This window comes from Lonchura striata, chromosome 1 (assembly GCF_046129695.1).
Source record: "Lonchura striata isolate bLonStr1 chromosome 1, bLonStr1.mat, whole genome shotgun sequence".
NCBI lineage: Eukaryota > Metazoa > Chordata > Aves > Passeriformes > Estrildidae > Lonchura > Lonchura striata.
The window spans coordinates 62,314,373-62,337,903 of NC_134603.1; the positions used below are offsets into that span (position 1 = coordinate 62,314,373).

The window sequence follows — 23,531 nt, forward strand, 5'->3', positions numbered from 1 at the left end:
ATCTGTTGTCACCTGGTAAAAAAAACAAAAACTCTTCTGTACCATGAGTCAATGACTCACAGAAATGCAAACATGACCATCAAAAATAACAGATGATGGGTACAGCAGACAAGGGTAATCCAGGATAATAAGTTGTGAACTCCCTGAAAGCCAAAAGCAGCCCTACAGCATCCCTCTTACATCACCACTGGATGGCTTCAATGAGCTAAATGTGATTTGAGGCAAACCATAGGCAGCTAGTGCTCAGTGGGAATCAGCCACAGCATTGGTGACAGCTGAGCAGAGGAGAACACTGCTTTGCTGATCAGTCTGGAGTGTCCTGTCTCCTCCCTTTTCCTGCTGTAAATCCTTTTCCTTACAGCTGTCTGACTCACACCTGAGCACTTGGTCATGCCTCCTGTGGGGTACAACTCTACAGTTACTGGAGATCTTCCCTCCCACCCTTTATAACCTTTTTACTTTTTCTGAGGTGAAATAGAGTAAAGCCTTAAAATTAGTATAGGGGCTGCCTTCTCCTATCCCACTGGGAACTGCTCACTCCATCAACCACAGCAACAACTCTGAGTCACATCAAAGCACTGCAAATCTTCTTCCCAATGACCTCCTTCAAGCTGCAGGATGCAAATTCACCCACTAGTATTGCACCCTTTTCACATTTTATACTAGACCTCAAAACAAAGACATGTTTTCAAGAATTGCTTTAAAATGGCTATTTGGAATTACAGCTATCCTGAAGTGCAAGAACAAGATTTATATAAACACCTTCCAAAAGACTCCCTTCTTAGCACTTGCTTACATTACAGATACCTCATTAAGTAAAAGGGCATGAAGAAAGAAACAGGAACTTGTTGTATTGAGGAAAATAAACTTTCAATTAAGCCACCTACCCTAAATGAGAATTCAAGGTTTTCTCCTCCCCAGACTTCCATTCCTGTGTCATAGGAACCAAGATAATCAAAATACTTCTTGCTCACAGAAAATAATCCACCTGCCATGGTTGGAGACCTATGAAAGAGAACAGTAATTCTGAACTGAATAAAAACAAAAAATATTAAACCAATGCAACAGATTAAAAAAATACAATATATTTCTATTTCTATTTTCTCAGTCTTTTCTAGATACAAAGTAACAGTCAGAAATTTATCAGTTATTATGAGGCCATTTGAATTTAATTCTGTAATAAAAAGCTGTATCTGAAACAACACCAGAATGTAAAAATATTACATTAAAATAAATGTTTCCAACTGCAATGTCTGTGCATAAATGAAGAGCCTCTTCACATAAGAGTAGAACTCTTCTTTGTAGCAGAACTGCATTAGTCGGCTCTGAAATTCTGAATGCTGTATCTTCATCTATTTTACTTAAACAATAATTAAAGCAATACTTGTGCTTTAGTAATTAAAACCAATATTCTTGATCCCACTAATATCAATTGAAAAAAATCTAAGACTTTAATTATTAGGTAAATATAGCCCCTAAAGATATTTGTTTCCTTTCTAAGAATATCTACCCATCTGTATGCTCTTAAATTTTTTACTAAGTTTGGGAAAAAAAAAAAAACAAAACTCGGGAGTCATGACTGGGTACTCATTGAAGATCACAAGGCCCAGAGTGACAGCACACTGAAAGGATGTACTTCCATTATGGTAGAGCATGCACATATACATAAATTTGTATTTGATCAATGTTGTTCCCTATTGTTTACAGTCTTAGGATTACTTTCTTTAAAGTGCCAAGGATATAATGCTGATTAGAACTAAGTTCAGCTGACATTATGTGAATTTTACTAAATTGCTGTTGAGGTAAATATCAACAAAAGCAAGATGTGCGATCAATTACTCTTAATCTGTCACAGCTAATTTTACCAGCTATCTTTTTGAAGCAACACTGTCTCACACTGTCATATGTTGTTTCAAAGAATGGAATGAGATGAGACAAGACAGAAGGAAAAATAAAAAACTCTGTAACCAGTCAAGTCCTTCTGTCTCCCTCCAGATCTCTCCAAACCAAGCTGTTTGTGAAAACTCCCAGCACTGCTGCTTTCTCCAGACACTTGTCGAGCTCACAGTCCTCAGGCTATCATGAAACTTTATCCATCATCATTTTCCTCTTGGCATGTCAAAGACCATTCTTCTTATAATGAGGAAAAAAAAATCATCATATTTGAACTGAATGTTTTAAAAAACATTTACTCTATTTGGATTTTTTTTAAGGAGGACACATGCTTAGAAAGATTCAATTACTACCTCACTTTTCCCATTAAAAAAAAAAAAAGTTCATTCAGTTGAGGACAAATACATTAATATTTGTGAAATACTGGGTATTAATGATAAGCAAATTACAAAAGACTGAGAAAACTTAATTATTTCGGGTTTTTTTGTGGTCTATGCAATAACAGATAAAAGCACTAACAAAACGATTATATTAAAAATGCCTAACAGGTTAATTTACTTCAATAAACTGCTGAAATACAACAACTTCCATAGCAGATGGAGCTAGGCTGAACACGGCAGATCGTCAGCTATCAGGATCTTGTCTACCACTCTCATTTTTCAGATGCTTTGTTTGTTCTATTCTCTTAGCTCTCCTAAAAATACAAAGTTGAGTGACAAATAATACCAATTGATGGCATCTTGTCTTAAAATAAAACAAAACTAAAACTTATAATGAAAACATCAACCTGAGCTCTGCAAGTTAGCCTTTCACAGAAACCATGCTGGATAGAGCTGTTTTGTTTCACCCCAGTGAAGAACTGTCAAAATGGCTCACCTTTGAAAATAGCACAGTGAACTACAACCATCATTACAGCACAGAAGAAAATCTTCAAAACTACTTTTACCTACTTACTGGTTGGTGATTTTTTTTTCCCCTTTCATTGTTGCTCATGGTATTTTTTTTTTACAAAACAGAGCTCTTCACTTTGCACAGAGGACATTCTCCAGTATTAGTTAATCAGTTACACTCTCCACATGCTGGTAAGCATCTGTAAGAGTTTGTCTAGAGGAGTCAAGAGACTGCAATAAGTTTTCCATATGTAAGATGAAATAGGAATTTCAGCTTTTCTATTTCACTATTCTAGCTTTCACTATTTTTTCCAGGAACATGGTAAACAGGAGTTATTTTGGAAAAAATTGAGAACTAAACAAAATACACTTTTTAGTAATATGCTCATTTCCCAAACATCTTTCAGCACCTGGCATTTTCAGGTGAAGTCACAAACACATTCACAGTTTCTAGGATGCATAAAAATTAACCTGATCACATCAGTCTTGGACTTCCTCCGTTTTTGTTCTCTTTCAGGGGTACTGTGCCAAGTGAAGACCAGCCGCCAATCAAATCCACCAATCTGTGGCTCACCAGCATTTCCCAAGTACTCAAATGTGTTCCAGTCAATAACATCAATGACAGGGCAGACAACAGCTGTTTCTTCTTCAGCAATCCTGGCAAGGTTTTAAAACAAAAGGGTAACTTCCATTAGAAATTTCTCTAAAAATAAAAAAAAACTAGAACAAAGAATGCTTACACTACTAAACGTGAAGTTTTGCTCCTTTTCAATTCATTCAGGAATGGAAATGATGGTACAATAAATACAAAAATAACCCCTATTTTCCTACATCAGGAGGATGTATCAGGATGGGCTCCGCTGGCAAGCATCAACCTTCCTGGATGGTGGAAACAAGATATGCCAGATGGCTTGAGATAACACATTCAGCATCTGGCTTGGCTGCCACAGCCAGCACCACTTTGTCAAGAAAAAAAGTACTCATTTTCTTTTGTACAGGTAGCTGTTTTAGAAAGCAGTCTGACTGCATACTTTTGCAGTGATGAATAATAAACCAGCCAGACTCTTGGCCCTTGAAGTCATGGCTGTTCTAACTGTGATCATCTGCAAATGTTGTACTGAGTACTGTAACAGTAACTCAAAAAGAAGCTCTGAGCTTAGAAAAAACCAAACCTGCAACATGGGAATTAGACCTCCAACAATGAAACATAAGTGAAGGAGGCTTCCAGAAACCCCGGCAACATAGGAGATGAAAAGGAGAAACAAGATAGCACTGCAGAATGACATTCCTAATACCAAGGGTGATCTAAAGATAGTCAAGATCTTTATCATACTATGAATACATCAGAGCTGATGACATTTTTTGCAGGTCTACTTCTACAAGGAGATGAACACTTTCCTCCCATTTCTCAATATATGCAGGGTTTTCAGGATTCCTTTCCAAAAGAATTCGTTCTTACAGAAGGCAGTGGGATTATTAGCTTCTCACCCAGAATGGCCCCCCTCAGTACTAGGAGCAATGTCAAACACACAGTCTCAAGCCAAGGTTTTTCTCCTAAATCACTGTTTAGTATCCTTGCTGTTCTAGTGTTAGACATCCTCTAATAGTTCAGTGAAATGAAGTTAACTTGTTTGACTTAGAGATGCAGATATGCACTCTAGCCCTGCATCTTGTATTTACATATTTCAGAGGTGAAGGAAAACTGAACACATTATACTGTCAAACAAGAAAGAGTTGTAGTGCATCCAAAGGGAGCTCATTCCTCATGGGATTGTTAGGGTAAAAATCTTTAGACTGGCCAAGGGCTCATACTGTGAAATTAGAGTGGCTTGTGATGGTTAAATGCAGCAGAGAACAGCAGCAATTCCAAAGTAGTATTGTCTGAGCTGAGAAAGACTGTCTTAACTGTGAAATGGTTTCTTGTTGCTGGAGGGAATATGTGAAACAGCTGTTTTCTTCTTTATGATCTCCCGTTGAGACTTTGTTTGGTTGAGCACACAAAAGAGCTTATACAAATATTGTTATCTCCTGTCTCACTTACATAAAACTTTGTATGAATCCTCATTGTACAAAGCAATGAAAATGATACATGCAGAGGAAAAGAAAAAACAATTAAAAGTAAAAATATTTTGTTCCTCCTGTAACAAGTAGTAAAATTAGTAAAAAAGTAGGTAGCTGGCATATTATTTCAATTATGAAAGGAATGAAGTAAGTGAAAAGCCATCACCTTTTCTGTAAGAATTAACTAGATGGTACAATGCACAGACAGCTTACAAACACAACTATCTTTGCACTGCAAAATGCTAACACTGTTTTATTGCTGTCATACATTTGAGTCAGATACGCCGCAGAAAAACCCCTTAGAGATGTATGTCTGCATCTGCAGCAAGAACGACAGGAATTCCAAGACAGGGCTAACTTTTTACAGGTGGTGATTATTGCGTTTAAAAAATCCCAATCCTTCCTCAAGATTGCCATCTAGTGGCGTGCTAAAGAAGTGAAAAAATCACAGGTTTCTCCCCTCATCATACACTTTTTTAGGCGACAGTGGATAACCTGTACTCATTATTTGATGTTTATCCCTTTTCCTTTCTTCATGCTATCATAGCTACCCCACAGTTATCTGGAATACACTCGGGGTGAAATTTAGAAACAAGGCAAGCATGACAATTTTAAGAAAACTAAAAAATGAAGTTGTATTCTAGATACAATTTCAAAGGGACATGGGGAATTTGAGAACACAAATTCCACTAGGAATTAGGAAGACTTGCAGTCATCAAGACACTATGTGCTTTTTGAAGACTCTCTCCAGTTTGTATTAGCGTTATTTTTCTGGTCATTTTCTGTACTCTATATTTTCTAAGTACATGGTTGGAATCTTAACAGGATCCAAATCAAAACACTGGCCTTCAGGTAAGAGGTTTTTTCCTTTTAATTATGTTTTAAAGAGAGCTGGTTTTCTATATACAATATTTAGGAGGTCTGATTCAGGTCCTGTACCTATCAGTATCTGCTAATGGCATCCAAGGGGATAAAGCCATGAGCTGTTAGTAGAAGGAGCAAAACTAATAGAGCCTTGTAACACAGTGCAGGAGCAGTAGGTGCTGTGATGAGGTGCCAGTGGCTGAACACATAGCAGGAAAAGTGCATGTATGGCTGCTGGCTACACATGGTGAGGCTTCAAGAATACAATAAATATTCTCAGCTGAAACAGAAGGCGAGTGTTCTGGTTTCTAAGGGTTTTTTGTTAGAGTTTTGGGAAGGTTCTTTGGGTTTTTTGTTGTTTGTTTGCTTGCTTTTAATTAATGAAAGTTTTCTGAACAGCCTGACGTATCTGCAGAATTAACAAGAGACCACACAGGCATAAAGTGTAGTGTCCCAGGACAGATGGTTTCTAAGTAAGAGTCAATGTTGACATAACATTTACTCCTCCCTATCTTACACCATGATCCTTTATGTCAGAACCAGTCTGGAAAGGTGAATTTGCTCAGGACTAAGAAGATGGAGTTTATTGACTTGAATTATGCAAACACTGCCTTGCAGGGCACATATCTTTCCAGACCTTCTGCTCACCCAGGCTGACAGAAATAGCCTCCTTTACCAATGTAGTTCCAAAGCTGGAGGTGAGGACTCGTCTTCTTGAAAACCAAAATTTTCCATTGCCTGAAGAGGCAGCCTGGTCCTCAGGGAAAAAACTTAAAACAAACAAAAAACCAAAACAAACAAGAACAAACAAGCAAAAAAACAACCCACCGGACTGCAGTAACCTTTGGTGAACCATGAATCATTTTTCCACTGCAGAAGTGGGCCAAACTGTCTCGTTCCTTCTTCTCCAATAGGAGAGAAAACCAGGCCAGGGCATGAGCTCACCTTGCCAGCAGCGGCTCCAGCCAGCCCTCATGGCACTCACAGTGGCAGTCCAGGAACGTTAGGATGTCTCCTTTTGCCACAGACGCCCCCAGCAGCCGGGCTCGAACCAGCCCCTCTCGCTTATTTGCGCGGATAAGACGCACCTTGCGTAGACCAGCCACGTAGTTTTCCAAAGTCTCCTTTAAATGTTCTGTAGCAAGCCAAAAAACAAGGGAATAATATAGTCTGAAAAGATTTATTTGTGTCTTGCTATAGGAAGCTCTCTCCCCACTAGCATATTACTTATACTATGGCTCTAAAGACTGTGGTACTTTGAACCCAGATTTGGCCATACATGTTTAAAAAGGACAGGAAAAAAGCACAGAATTTGGATGGACACAAATCACAGTTACTTTTAAGAAACTGAACGCTTCACATTTACCTCTGTAATACATCCCCAGATCAATAAGAGCTTCTCAAATATTACTTAAGACTTTCTGTATAAAAGTTTTATTCTTAACACAACTCATGTGTGGTGGAAAATGCCAGCATTGCCTTTGTGCCTTGTTATTCAAACAAGACTAAAGAACTAGGTCACTGTCATTATATGAGACACCAGGGGAGCATTGGTGCAATTGAAACTTGTTCAATTCAGGAAACCTGAAGTGATCTGATCAGACTCTAATCTATCTATACACACAAGCACTCATGTTACTGCACAGCAAATGTGCTTCCCCATTCCAAACTAAATTTGGTACATAAGCCAAATTTTTCACTGGTACACTACAAGAAAAGCTATTTTTCAGTGAGAGGGCTTTGTTGTCCTGTATTATGGTATGTGACCTGAACAGCATAACTCTTTCTCCTATACACTAGCTGACCAAAAAAAAGCCCATCATCAATACTATTTAGACTTATTCTTCCTACCTTTGTCACTGTAATCATCTACAAGGATAATTTCTTCCAAAAGTATATCTGGAGATGTCTCAAGAACACTGTGAACAGTTCGCAGAAGTGTTGACCAAGCCTCGTTATAAAAAGCTATCACAACAGAGGTTTTTGGCAGGTTATAATAATCATATTTCTTCTCTCTGCATCTGTAAAGGGGGAAAAATGTTTAGTAGAAGTGTAAAAGCATTTATTAATTTTCAGGAAACAATTCTCAAATCCATTTGCATGCTAGTTACTAACTGCAAGCAAGAACACAGAATGAATCTTAAAAGAACTGCATGTGTGTGGAAAAGTGTATGAGAAGACATTAGGAAGTTGCTCTTACAGAGGTTCCATTTCCACAGAAGCATTATGAGTAAAATTCTGCAATCTATCAAAATGTCTAAAAAGAAAAGTAATAGGAGGTATTCTGGGCTGGTGTAGCTGCAGTAGCTATCTTCGCACAATTTCAAATAGAAGAACAAGCAATGGCCAAAATGTGCCTCAGATTAAAGGGGAAAAAAAAGAAATATAAAACCTAAGTGCAGTAAAATGGTAACAAACTAGTGATAACTGTTGCTTTGGAAAACAGAACAAGTGCTAGACAGTAAAAATATGGCTGTGGAGGAACAGCAATATATAAAGAGAAAAAAACCCAAACCAAACAACCAGCAACAAAACTGAAATGTATGTACACTGAAGCAGAATTTGGAGAGACCACACAACTGGCAAAATCTAATAGTGAAATCCACAGAAACCTAAAACAGATATAGAAATACATGGTTTTGGCTCTGTGGAGAGCCCAAAAGTTTGCAAACCTTTGGATTAAGCTCCAGAATGTATTTTCTATAAATATATACATGAACTTCCCTAAATGAACATAAGGATGCCAAGAAAGTTATAGCTGAGCCAAATGTATAAATTCCTAAAAGAATCCGCTGGTTTAGAAGAGTTTTAAAATAATGATGGCATTCTCTACAATTTCTCCTCTTTGCTTAGAGCATTCCATGTTGGCAGTTTTTATTGCTTGGAGTCACCAAAGTTTGTAAGGGACAGAAGGACAGACTCTAACTACTGTAGACTGCTAAATCACAACAGACACCAAAGCAGGTAGGACATCCCTCCTACCAAAACAGAACATCAGCAAGTCCTTCAGAATATATGCTATGGGGAGCTGAAAAGGGAAATTAAAACTGATCAGTAGAAAATGCAAAAGGAAAATACCTTAGGTCAGTTTAGGGGCACATAAATTCCCCAAAACACTAAGAAAATTATATTAGAAGCAAACTGCTTACCCATAGCACATTGAGAATATTTTAACACACTATTTAAGGTTGCTGTATCTGCAATTAAAAGAGGCTTATAGGTTTCTTTGGAGATTAGGCAGTATCTATTAATATCTGTTGTACAGAAAGAAAAAAAATCTGAATCTGATTATGCCTAAAATTAAAACTCTTACAACAGAAACAAAAAAAGTTTCTAGAGTAGTTCTGTAATAAATATGTGAAAATGAGGAAGCAGCAAGGACAAATGACAGCTGAGCAAAGGAGGCACCCAAAGGCTGCTTCTCAAACATGACAGGAACACCCTGTGACAACACCTGTGCATACAGACATAGGTACATAGGTAGGTGCACATAGACACACATATCGATGTAGAGAAGTATAAGAATGCCTGTCCCTCCAGGCTGTAACTTGTCCTGAGGGGCTTTCACAGAGGGAGCTGTCTCACACCAACACCTGGTGACAGAATTGATTTATTTAGCCAGACATTAATGTATTGACACATAAAAAGGAGTGACAAGTGACATTTTAATTAACTTATTTAATTTTAATGCAGAAAAACCCACTGTATGAATCCAATTTTAGAAATACATATTTAATTTAGCCTACTGAAAAACATTTTTGCTCAGTACTGCCAGGAAAAAAAATCCATAGATATCAGTCACTTGTACCAGGTAATTTTAAGTTCATTTCTTGATGGAAATAGGATCTCTACATACTCATTTTAGAAAGCTGAAGGACAATATAAATAAATTTTTAAAAACACGAGGAAAGCATTCTTTGAAAAATATGTTGGAAAGATTAATAGAAAAATAATGCTGTATTCCATTTAAAGAGTGGCAACCCAAAAGGTCTAAAGAAGCTTATAAGTCTAATTATAGATTAAAGACTTCAACAGATTTGCCTGAAATTACATGCTGGAGATGGAAAACATAATTTGGCACAGAGCAAGGCAATCCCCACACTGTTTGTGATGCACTGTGCATTGCTGCCTCCTTCCTTGAGCACACCCCACACTGCAGGAAAAGGTCAGTCTACTACAGCACATACCAGCACACGCGTTTCTTAGGTTTCCAAAGTCAAGAAAGAGGCCAGCACTAAAAAATGGGTTTAATTTACCAGCTCCATGGAGGAAGGCAGCACTGGAGTGCAGAGAAGCGACCCACCATGGTAGCAGGGCAGGCTGCTGGCCAGCATGGCCACCCTGACCTGAGCAATACCCTGATGCCATTACTAAAAAAAAAACCCAACAAAAAAAAAAAAAAAAAAAAAAAAAAAAAAAAAAAACATATTATTCAACTTCTGTGCAGATTTGCATGCTTATCTCAGATATTACTTCCAAAACATACTTTTTGCTAAATTGCTAGAAGATCTCAACTGTTAGCAGTCTCAAATAATGTTGCTAAAGTGAAACACACTTTTCCTTATCTTTCTGTAATGAAAGAGTTTCACTAAGCCTTAAAAATTAATCCCATTTGAGAAATTACAAACCCAAAGCATTTAAACCCTGGAAAAATTATAGCATAAGAAAATCTTTAAAAAGCTAATGAATCCCTGAAATGGAAATGCTTAACAATGTCGCTGAATAACAATTAAGTGGCATGCATATGGACACCAAACATTACCACTTCACAAGATATAAAATATTTCAAAAAACCCACTACAAGCCTAGTGGTCATAACTCATCTTTTCCATTTCTCAAATCCTGTTTACCACAGAAGCACCTTAGCAGCCCATCTTCAAGATATACTTGCAAACTTCAATATGTACTTTTATTATCCATGTGTCAGCCAAGTATCCCAGCTCCTACTTTCCAAGTGAATCATTTCACTCCTACTTTTGGATTATTCAGAAAAACAAATGCATATCAATTACATTATGCTATTAAATGACAGCAACTGGTGACAGCAGTCCCAAAATATGTTTTCGCAGACACTGGGAATGTATATTTATGCATACTATACTGCAACCTGCTTTCAGCTTCTGAGTAGGGCGCTCTTTAGTGCCATTCACAAACACATAACACTGTCCTTTCCAATAGAGAGGATCATGTTAAGACACAATTAATTGCATCTCACATTATTCATCCTAAAAACTACTTGTCACCTTTGAGCTGATCGTCTGGGTTCTGCAGGTCCATAAAGACAGATCCAGAACACCTCACCCTCCTTAAGTCATTAATCCAGCACAGCGCAAGAGACCTCAGTGGGTCCCTCTTGTCTATAGAGGTTTGATTATGGAACAGTTGCTTAACATTTCTATGAGTAAAGTTAAATGCGGTCCCTACCACTGGCTGTGATACATCACTTTGAACCTAGTCATCATAACTACCAAATGGTTGGTAAAAACATTACACAGACATAAGAAAATTAGCTCCCTGTAAGCATGACATTTCCAAACCTGGAAAATAATGCAGATGCATTTAAAGTCCAACATTCTTTCACAATTCTCCTTATCTCATTCAATCACAGGAGCTTTACTGTTTTTTAATAATTTTATAATTTTAAATTTAAAATAAACAATTACCTAAATTAAAAATGGCATGTTGAGTGGGTTCATTTTCATCAGAGAAGTACACGTATCTCTAGTCAACCTGATTTTGGTAACAGTTATGAGATATCAGGACCAGTCACTGAGGAAAAACCTGTTGCCAACACATCCAAGAGGCTTTTCTAGAGGCAACAAAATAAACTAATATAGTTTTAAACAGGACTCAGATTTCAATGACAAACACTGCTATATAATGAATAAGAGCCAAAACAGGTATGGCAATGCAAAGGAGCAGTCTCTGCTCTGTCTCTGCCTGCTGATCACTCCTGCTCTCCGCAGATTCACCAGAAAATGCAAAAGCAGAAGCCTTGTGCACAGTAGAGTGACACTCAGAGAAAACATGGCCAGGACTGCCCAAACCATCTTCCAAGGAGCAGAGGGAGACACTACAATGCTCTGGCAGCATCCTGCTTCTGCATCATCCTTCACTTCCCTCAGGCACTTTCTGCCACACTGGGTGGGTGTTCCAGGGATGCTCTTACTTGACCACTGTGGCATAAAACAGGCATAAAACAAACAAAAGCTTTGTGTTATGGCATTTCTTATCAATTTACACTAAGACAACATCTATATTTTAGAATTCTAAAAGTGTTCATCAAAAAAATCTTTAAATTTCTCGATAGGAAGAAAGAGAAAATAATGCTGGTATGTACCTGAACACAAAACCATGTTCACTATGTACCACCCTTCCTTTATGGCTCACTACAGCTTCTTACTCAAACATCTATGTCCACAAAATGCAAATAAGACAAACACATAAAAGTGTATCATCATACATCCAAATTCCTGTGGGTTTTTGTTTTGCCTTTTTTACACTGCATTTTTAAATCACAGTCTAACCGAGAATAAACAGCTGACAAGTTTAATAAATTAACCTTGGAATCTACTACACTACACAGTCTTCTGCTAGCATGTTTTACAATAGGTTATTTATTAGAAACTATGGAGACATCACTCAGGAAATGCCTAAACAAAATTAAATGGGTTGTTTTCAAGAACATTTGTGTCAATTAATGTAATCACTCAATTTATTTCTTTGTAAAGAGTTGTTTCTCTAAGAGATGTGTATCTATACACGAGGAGAGAGCATGAATGTGTGCACACTGGGCGCACTGCCATGAGTTAATTAGGAATGGTCGCTGACATGCTCTTACTTGAGACTTTCACCACAACTGTGATAATGATACGGAAAGGGAAAACAGACTTTTAATCTCCAAATTTTATCTTCTATATGCACTGTTAGTTATATTTTAAGAAAAAAATATGAATTGTTCTCTGCGTTTTCAAAGATTTGTTAAGAACACAAACTGCTCATAAATTATTTAATGCTTTCAGAAGGTATACGGCATAAGTTTTGGTTTTGAAGTTTCAATGTGAATGCCCTAGGCAAGTTCAGGACTGTGCAGCTTCTCTCAAGAAGTGCAAAACAGCACATGTCACTTCTGAAGCTGATTTAACTTGATTTATGTGACTACAGTATTTGACATATATGCCCCATCCCAGTGTCACCTGGAAAACACTGCCAGGGTTCTACTTCGGGATGGCTTTCACATGGTGGGCTAGGAACCAGGTTAGCTGGGCTTTTTGTGATGGGCCATAGACATGCTGACCCACCACACAACCGCCTTTCCTCTTCTTAATTTCAACAGTTAAAACACCAACTTAAACTACTCTTTCAGTAAGACATGTGCTCAAAAGTGACATTTTGTAGGCTGTAAGTAAATGAAGCTGATGGGGATGAATAGCAGCATCTATGGGCATTTCAATCTAGTTTCACCATCTTCATTCCCACTCCATAAACTGCAGAGGCAGCAATGTGGGCATTGGACTCTGCCAAGTGCCTTCACCCAAGAGAAAGCACCTCCTTCTCTCACTTTCCCAAAGCCATGGCAGAGGACACAGCAGTATTGAGATCTTCTATCCCCTTTTCTACTTTTGCCCAAACAGCAGCTTGGGGTTCATCAAATCCATCCTCAAGCATCCCAAGCCCTGCAGCATGACACAGGTGGCAGCACTGGTTTCTAAGCCACCCCACAGTTACCAAGGCTGTGTCCCTTGCTCCAGGCTGAATATACAGTTGAACATCCACTCTTCACCCCTCTGTGTGGAAGAGTAACCTATGGGCAAAATGCAGCACGCGAGCCAAAAGCAACACCACCCAAAGCCTGGGATAGAAAAGCACAACATCTCCAGTGGAATGAAAGGATATTATAAACATTATTCTTATCTCCTCCAAACACTACCCAACTTTTTGTGCCAAATTTATTTTTTCACATAAGACTACCATGATCCAACTGGCTGTTCAAGGAATTTTTTTTCTTTTTTTTTTTAATTAAAAAAGGTTTATCTGGGCATGGAGAGGCTCCACCTGGTTTTACACACCTACACAGGCCACGTGTTCAACTGTTGCAGAAAAAGGCATCGAGAGTTTACAGAAGGTGTGTCTTAATGTAAGTATCAAAGCACATAGCAGCAAAGTGCTGATAACTGCCAGAATGGCCAGATTATTTGGTGCAAGGCTGTAACACTTAAGCAGGTTGAGTTCAGGATGCTGGCCTACACTTCCTCACCACCCAGCAGGCTAGCTAAAAGCTCCCTAAATTATATCTGCTGAAACAAACCACGTTAGAGAAAGCACTCCTGTACAGGCCACAGCACTGTGATATGATCAAGCCTCTGGAAACAAGAGGCTGGTTTGATTGTGAAATAGTTTTTCAGGTTATTTAATGTTCTACGGAATGATTCTCCCAATAACAAGAAGGTAATGACAAGACTGACTGCCAAAAGCTGTTTTTAAGATTTCAGATAATAATGGGCTGTGCTGCCTTGCATACAAGCATTGTGAGAAGCAAGAAAGAAAGACACTAAGTCTGAAACAGAAGAAAATATTTGTTAAGAAGCTGGAGGGTGGGGCAGAGGTGGCACAGAAAGCAAATCTCTTTAAAACAGATTAAAAATACACTAAGAAAAAAACGTCTAGAAAGACCAAAATAAGACAATTTACTAAGTGTGTATCCTAAAATTCACAAAGTTAGGAAATCCATAGTGCCTCCTATTTCCAAATTGTTAGAGAAATGCTACAGAAGTTCCTAACTGACCCATATTCTGGATATGCAGATGAGAAGGAAATTCTGCATGTGACAGTGGGGAAACCCACTTGATTTTTGTTTTATTTTGCTGAGCTGAAACAGAGGTTACATTCTGCTCAAATGTTTTCACTTTTCTTCCAAGATAGTGAAATACACTTAACCTTTCCACAGAGACATACTATTTCCTACACCTGCATTCAAAAACTTACTTCAGTGTGAGTAATTTGATTCAGGACAAAAAAAAATATTTTGCAAAGCCATAACTGAAAGAAGCTATAGTAGTCATCACTGCAAATAAGGGGTGGATGCACTTGATCCTTATAGACAATTGTTTAAATAAAAGCAGTTCTTGAATTTTAAAAAAATCAATTTTTGCTTACTATCAATCACAGATCTGGGAACTTTCCCGGAACAGCATCAGGTTAAAACTCCTGGCAGGAGTAGCTGTGATTTTTGGAGTAGAAAAGGAACCAAAACATAATATCAAGGCTTATTCTTGGAACTTGCTAGCAAGATACTATCAGACAAACATCCTGGTATAATTTCCTATTTACAGCCCAAAAAACAAAACAAACCACAGAAGAGAGACTCTGGGAGATTCAAATTCAAATATGGGAGCAAACATGAAAAACAGTCTTGAAAGACAAAATAATCTTAGCACAAGATTGTTATGCTAAAGTCAAACATAATTTTCCCCCCAAAATAAATAAAATTATAGGCATAAATGATGGTGGTAGAGGAATTTGAGCATTTGTGTATATCTAGCTATCTATACATAGACACTTAAAGGTATATGTACAGACATTTAAAAATATACATAAAATCACACATATACAAAAAAACATATAAAGAATCTCTCCAAAACACAGAAGATTATCTAGAATTAAAGAACAAATCTCTAGAACTTTTCTTAATAGCTGAAAAATACTGTGCAGACCACATTCAATATTTTGGGGGCTTCTGTGGCTTCTTAGGAAAGACAGGAAAGAATTAAAAATCCATTTCCTTGTGATAACAAGTAAAATGAGCCCCAAGGGCTGAATCAGGCTTCTACCATGAAAGAAAAAGCATGAAATGCTGAGTCAGCACAAAAGTGCCTAGTCCTGATTGCTCCATTTGTACCAAGAGTCAGCTGAAAGGCAACTTGTGTGCTTTTACAGAAACTATCCCCAAAATAAATGAGCAATGCATCCCTACTGTGATATAGAAAGAAAAAAAAAAGGTCTAAAATCTGGAACAATGCTTGAAAATAGCCCTTAATCTGAAAGAACCCAAGTAGAAAAACTGGAAATGTATTTCTTACACATTGTAATCAGCTGTAAAAGGCTAAGAGAACATATCAGTTGTCTGCCTAGCCCTACAGTCCTGTAAAACAAGCACACAAGGAGAAGCCCCATGGGACACAATGCAAACGTGTTGTTGCAGGGGGAAGAAGGCAGAGAAAGCAGCAGCAGCAGCCAAACCCCATGGCCCCAGGCTCAGCACACTCACTTACAGGGCATCAGCCTCAACAGGGCCCTCAAAGTCTGACACAGGACAATTGCTGGCTTTAAACCTCCTATAATTGTTACTTCCTTTATGAGAACAAATTCAAGAAATTAAGGGTAAATGTTGGGAAGCTGGGCCATCCAGACAACCTTATGATCAGGGGAAAACAATAAAAAGAAATCAGTGTGGCAGTGATGTTGCATTTAAAGATGTGGTCAAAGGTTGTTGAATCTCCATCCTTGGAGGCTTCAATGTTGGACTAGACACCCCAAAGTTTCCTTCCAACCTCCATCCTTCTCTGACCCTATGGCTTATTTCACTTCTAGCCTTGTACAAACTGTATGATCATTTAGTAACTTACATTCTTATCCATAAGTCTTCCAAATGAACATTTTAATAGATTATTTATACATAATATTTATTTGTTTGTATGTATACTTTCAATAAAACTAAACAGTTCTTGTGTGATGAAACACATTGTCAGTTGCTGATGTCAAGCTCAGCCAGATAAAGGAAGCAGAAATTGTCTGAAGGAAACAACTGTAGTTGTCAAGTTCTTTGGGTCTGCAGGTCAATAGAACGGAATCAGTCATCAAAAAAGCAAATTACAGTAGTGGGAACAAGAAGGACTAACAACTTTCTAAATATTTTCACTGCCAGGAATATATTGGTAGGAGAAAGATCTATATTGGAAATGTCCTGGATTTATGAGTATAGTCAAATATCATCAATCCATACATTATTTGAGAGAGTAACCTCAGCCAAACTATTCTTTTCTTTCTGAACTGTATTAGAACAGTATTACCAGACACAGACATTAGCAAATACCTGCCACAGTTCCGTTCCCATGGCAGGTCCAGGATGTACAACATGCAGCACTAGGAAGAGATTTTTGGAACGAGTTTCTGACACAGAAACACCTTGTGCAATCATTTTGCATATCACATTTAACAGCTTACTGGTTCAGACACTATCTTATTAGCAAAACTCTTGTTTTCATTGGATTCAAATGTTTTCACCAATTCACACACAGAGAGTGGGTTCATTGATCAGTGTGGGAGGACATTAATGTCAAAAGGAGCTTTGGGGCATCCAGGTGGTGTAATGTTGTCTCTTTTTTGGTATCTAAAATGTCCTGATTGCCTCCACACATACAAGAATATGCTGAAACAGACCAAAAGCCCATAGCCCAGAACAGAATCTCCAAGTATAGTATCTGTCAATATCTCCTGAATGTTTTATTTAAATTTTCTAGTGGATGGACTATGCTTTACAGGAAATAGATTTTTGGAACAGGGAGGTGGCAGAATTTGTTACATCCATTTTCATGCATCAACCATGTATTGCAGGAATCCTGCAGAAGGTACAATTCCAGCAAGCCACCAGGAAGACCTGTAAATTAGTCACTTCTTTATGAAAGCCATGCTGTAAGTTGAACTGCATTGAGTCCAACACAGATTTTTGTGGGAAATCTTTGCTCCTTAAAACAAACAAAAACCAAAACTAACCAAACAAAAAAACTGAAAAAAAACACCAAAAAAAAAAATTCACAGATTCTACTCAGTCATTTATAAATGCAAGGAATTTCCAGATTATTTCACAGTTGTTTACAGAACTCATCAAGTAACAACACACTTCTTTATCCATATAATTAAAACCTTCGAAGAACTCAAAGATTTGTGAGACACATCATCCTTGACAAAAGCCTTGTTGACTTTCTCAATAGATCACACCCTCCCATCTGTTACTAATTCTTTCCCTTACCACAGTTTGTAGATAACATGCCTGGAAAAGATCCAAGGCTTGCCAGCACACAGTTCTCTGGTTCTCTTCTGGGAATCCACTAAAAAATGGTGCATTTGTCATCTTCTGGTACCAAAGCTGTTTCACTGATCACATCTAAAATTTAACCTTTGCATGATTTTGGTGGACCACTGAAGTCTAGTTGCCATTTACCATTACTACTTACTTCCCATCATTATAGCCTCACCCATCACCAAAATGTTCATTAGAGGTCATAAGTAGTCAAGCATTACCCACCTTAAAATAAAAATATACATAAATAAGATTTCCCTTAAACTCGAGTTTTTGAACTGAATAACCTCTAATCTTGGAACAAACTGTAATGCATTTTCTATGGCTGTGGGTTTGGTGATAAGTTTTTAATTTTTTTTTTTTTTCTTACTTCAATCTTTTATGGTCTTCCTTCTTGAGAGAAGGAGTTAACACTTGGTTGCAAAATTGCCTTTGGGAAAGTTTTTTTCAATTGCTGTGTGAGTTGGAGAGATGTTCTGAGACATTCTTGCCATAATTTAGATTTAACTGTGTGCAAAGGCATGAAGCACCTGCCAACAGTACAATACAGCCTCAGCTTCAGAAGGCAATTATCTCTGAGATTATGTCACTGATGCTTCTGTGATTCTTTTGGTTTGGATATATTTTGTCATTTCAGCATCCATATATTCAAATCAAAAAGGGTCTGCTGTTGTAGCAAAATCTATTTAAATAATTTTCATTTCTAGAATAGTCACCCACAACCATCTATAATGTCTCCTATTCAACAACTGTGACCTTCCAATTCATCTAGCACCCTGTTGTAGAGAAATGGCAGAAGTCCAAAATAACTCATTGAAATAATTAATTCTTCCCACGGAAATGAAACTAAAATGGTCCTTTTTGACCTATGGTCTACAGACTGCTGATAAGAGGGAAATAATAAGTAAAACAAGCTTAGTGTCAGGCTCAAACTCATCATGAAAAAGCCTTGCATTTGCAACTTTTTGAAAGCCATCATAAGATTCATGTTTTAGACTCAGCACTTACAATTAGAGTTGGCTAAACATTGGGCAGGACACACAGGCATGAAGTGAATGCACAGGAGAGGCAGAGCCCTGCCTTTTCCACAGCTTTTTATTACCATATTGTACAAACCTGTTGCAATGAAATGAACCAGCTGAAGCCACGCTCAAGTGAAACAGAAATGAGTCAGTAGCAGTCGTGGCTCCATCCCATCCCCTGTCATGGCTAGCATATCCCCTTAACTGGCTAGCCCTTCCTTTCACCAGCCAGCCGCTCACTCACAGGAGAGCCCAAGACGGTGCCACACTTGAGTATTTGCACAAGGACACAACAGTCAGACCTGTTGTGCCACGCTGGCTTCATAGCTGCACTGAGCCATTGCCTATAAACTAGAGCCACCTCATCTAACATTATCTAACCCTTCGTTTACAATTGCCTATGCCATTATCTGCCACTGGTGTCGTAACTGTAAATGTAATTTGTAAATGCACCTTGTGCCAGCAACCATGCATCCCGGATCAGGCACAGTCCCACTTCAGAATACCATTCCCTACCTTTGTGAGCACCATTTCTAGCTCATTCCTGGTAAAACTGCTCTTTTAAACTGTGTGTCTTAAGACATTTGAATACAATCCACAGCTGAAGTCTAGGAAGCGTAACATTTGTAAAGCTGGGAGTGACTGGAAAAGCACGCTGCTGCCCAGTAGCAGCAGGAGGGGACAGCAGCAGGAGAAACACGGCAGAGCAGCGTAGCTTGAGGACTGAAAACACACTACCAGAGAAAATAACCTCTACACACACCACCAACACGCGATTTTGTACTGCCCTGTGTAGGTGCGGCAGCCTGCAAAGTCACCAATCGACTTAACTCTGAGAGCGAGCGCTGTGATCCAAGAGTGTTTGGGATGGGAAAGTTTCCAAAAGCCTCCACGCTCCTGAGCGAGAGGTACTCAAGAGAGACACGACTAGCCCCGCGCTGACCGCTGCAGCAGACACTGCAGTTTGCCGGAGCGGCTCCGAGCCACAGCAGCGGCAGGCACGGCTCCTCTGCCCCGGCCCCACCTGCCTTCGGCAGTACTCACAGCGGGTGCCAGCGCTCGGGCAGGCGGCGGTGCAGCGAGATGCGGTCGCTCAGGTAAATATTGATCTGGTGTCGGCGGATGCTCTCCTCCTGGCGGCGCTTCTCGGCCGGGCTCAGCTCCAGCCTCACCGCCCGGCCCAGCTCCCCCAGCGCCCCCGGGTCCAGGGCCGGCTTAGCGTACACCGGCCGCCGCAGCAGCTCGGAGTCGGGGGACGGCGGCTGCGGCGGGGCGCGGCGGGCGGCGTGGCGGGGCGGCGGGCCGTGCCGCCACACGAGGAAGCCGAGGGCGGCCAGCAGCCCCAGGGCGAGCAGCGCGCCCTCGCCCCGGCAGCCCCGGCCGCGCTTGCCCCAGCACATCCCGCGGCCGAGGCGGCCGGCCATGGCGAGCGGGCGGCGGCTGCCGTCTCCCGGACACGGCAGCGCCTCCGCCCCGGGCAGAGTCGCGAAGTTCTCACGGACCTGCCCACGCCGCGATACCCGCCCGCTGCCAGCGCTGCCCCGCCAGGAAGCCCGCACGGCTCCTCCGCCGCCGGCTCCTCCCTCCTCCCCGCCCCGCCGCCGGCCAGCCCGGAGGGGCGCGGCGCGGAAGAGCCGGGCACGGGCGCTGCAGCGGGGACGGGAGCGCTGCCCCTGGGCAGGGACCCCGCCCCGCTTGTCCCTCAGGGGTGCTGCGCCCCTGCCCCCCGCCATCCGCCTCCCCGGGAACGGTGTCCCTCGGTTTCCTGGTGGTCGGAAGGCTTGGCCTCCGAGGGTTCCAGCACCCCAGGGAAGGCACACCGCTCCAACCTGCTCCGCGCTCACCCTGGGGACACAACCAGTGGAACCAGTGCTGGTGCTGACCCATCCCGGGGCAAGGAGGGAGTAGAAGTTATCCCGGTTCTGCTAGATCACACAGAGCTGGGATGTGGGGAGGAGGGAGGAAGGCATGTTTCTTTTGCTGTCACCCTTCAAGCGAAAGGTGATCTGGTCGCCCTGAAGCTTAAGGAACTTTCATAAGCACTGATAGCTGCATGGCGGATATACAATTTCCCCAGCAAGCCAAAGCACTGCTGGCACTGAGCTGCCAGGGCCACAGCAAGCTGCTTTGGCCCCTGGGACAGCCCCAGGGCTTGCTGTCTATAGACAGAAATTTTCGGAGCTGCAGGACAGCAAGGAAGGTTATTTCCCGCAGAGGGACTAGGAAGAGCTTAGGGGTTGAAAGGAACAAATTGATAGGAAAACAGGCTTCATTCATTCTGCTACCAGTAAATAGCATGTGCTTCAGAAGTAGAGCAGAACACAAGCTAAGAAGTTATAGGCATTAATGACAAGCTTTTTTGTTGAATAAATTAGTGTTCTTGGCTGAAAAAGGAAGTCAACCTATGTTGCCTCATTGAGAGAAATCCAGAAGCCTAGAGAAAATCCCAAGTTTACTATACAGGTAATGGGCAGTCCATTCTATGGCTGGACAGAATCATGGAGGAAAAAAAACAACAGTAGCACTAGTTAGAACTTTCAGATTTGCTTCATACTCAACAACATATCCATACTGTTTGTTTTACTTAAGCCCCTAACAGTATGAAGCCCCATCTGCCTAAACTTGTGATCTGGAGGTGGTGATATTACCAGAGAGCTCCTGATTTTGCATTTGAAACACTTTAACATAAATGTAACATAACTGGATACAGTTTCTCTCTTACATGCAGTAGGGAGCTGGAACTGGTTTTGAGGTGTCATTTGCTCCACTTGTTTTCCAAAGAAATTGTTCACTGCAACATGCTCAGCTGCTGGACGCCTGTCAAGATCAACCCAGCAGAGGAGTTCAGTCATGCCCGCAGAGAGAACTTCAGGCCAGTACACAGCATTGGGTGGTGCTCACCAGCACTACTAAGAAGTGAAAGAAACTAACACTAAGGAAGGGAAAACATTTCGTCACTATCAGGGTAAGAGCATACAGCTATGAGCTCTTTCTTATTTTGCATGATAATAAATATTGTATGTGACAACAAACACATTCAACTACTGTGGAGACCATGCTCTGGACAGAAGAGTGCTGAAAACCAGTGACTGATTCTGATTCTGGCAAGCTAGTATAAATCGAGTGATTTAGATGGATTTGCAATGACTGTGTGTATAGACAGACTAATATTCATCTATACAGCTAGCTATCACATGTATAATAAATACATAAATCTATAGGCATAAATAGGCATAAATCTAATTGCAATATGCTTTGTAAACAACTACTAAATACCAATATGTTGGACATGAGAATTCACATTGCATATAAAAGAAGCCGTGCCTAGCAAACTTTGGGTCTGAAGAGTCAGGTGGCACCAGTTATTGCATGCCCAGTGTTTGCTTTGCTTCCTTGCTTGCCATCTTTCTGAATAAAGGAAGCATTTTCCTGGAATGAATCAAAGGAGAAGTGATCCTCCTGGACTCCCAAAAGAAGTTACTGAGGAGATTGGGAAGAGGTAAAGAGCAAAATGTAGGACTAAGGGTTAATTAAGAAGACTGAAAAAAAAAAAAGTTAAAACCCAAGAAAAAAACTATAAGAATCTGTATTTTATGTAAGTATCTTAAGTATTAGAGCAATATGGAAGAAGCACAAGAACATGATTACATGACTAAAACAAGTTCTGAAACAAAAAAATGGGAAACAGAGAACCAAAATTACAGAACTGCTCTCAGCAGTAATAATGCTCTTACAGCAAAGTAATGGGTGAAGACTTTCTGTGATTATCATCACAGTGGGAATTGAAAATATTGCTAATAATGGGATGTAAATATGATGGGAAGACTGAATGTTCTGAGCTGAAATAGTTAAGGTGTGAAGAATTCTCTCTGAACATACAAATAAGCCCCAGAGGAAAAACAATCTACAATTAATAAGGCAAATGAATGAGTTTACTGCTGGCCATAAAACTTGTAGCAACATTTTCATGGAAGAGTTCCTTTTAAGAAGTTCTCTTGTTTCTTTCAGGTGGAATAAGAATAGAAGTTAAAACAATTAGCTATGTTTTTTAGTGTTTAAAGAGTTATAATTTCATTTGCTTCAGGAGTTTCAAACAAAGATAAGTAGAGTAACCAAACAAGTGATATAAAAACTCTAATTACTTATCTAGAAATATCTATTGTGTCCTTAGTTGTCCAAATTAAAACAGAAGATCAGTAGAATAATCAATGCCTTTGAAAAGTTTATTTTTAAAAATGGAAATTTTTTCTTTACCTCAAAAAGTATACAAAATATTAACTAAACCTATCAAAAAGCACTAAGATATAAAAACTAACCGCAACAATATGTAATTGTCCACGAGACAAGAATTCACATTATAGTGAATGTAATAGCTGAAGTTAAGAGTGTATCTGTTGCTTTCTGAAATATGTTTGAAATGCAGGTAATATTTAGTTCATCTAAAATACATGAGCTTTACATATAGGGAATACCTAAAATGCATGAGTTTTTTTAGGTTTCACCTAAAATACATGAGGTTTGCATATAGGGAATACCTAAAGAGGTAAGATAAGGTGAACTATTTGACACCTGTAGAGTTATTAAAAGGTATTCTTATTTTAAATGATGACATATACATTACAGAAAAAAAACTGAACTATTAAATTTTGCAAATTTTTCTTTTTGTGTGTAAAAAGCAAAAATCTAAAATAGAAATAGAGTGCTAAGACTGTATTTTCAATA

At 39.6% G+C, this 23,531-nt stretch overlaps 1 protein-coding gene across 1 annotated transcript in view; it reads right to left on the minus strand.

Annotated features, from left to right (window-relative positions):
* GALNT12 (polypeptide N-acetylgalactosaminyltransferase 12) overlaps positions 1 to 20,233 on the minus strand; it is a 44,508-nt gene extending 24,275 nt beyond the window's left edge. The window contains exons 1-5 of the mRNA XM_021528650.2: positions 19,854 to 20,233; positions 7,560 to 7,729; positions 6,654 to 6,843; positions 3,255 to 3,440; positions 888 to 1,005 (exon numbers count right to left, since the gene is read on the minus strand). Of these exons, the coding sequence (XP_021384325.2) occupies positions 888 to 1,005; positions 3,255 to 3,440; positions 6,654 to 6,843; positions 7,560 to 7,729; positions 19,854 to 20,233 (1,044 nt within the window). The remainder of the gene's footprint in view (positions 1 to 887; positions 1,006 to 3,254; positions 3,441 to 6,653; positions 6,844 to 7,559; positions 7,730 to 19,853) is intronic.
* Positions 20,234 to 23,531: the final 3,298 nt, after the last annotated feature.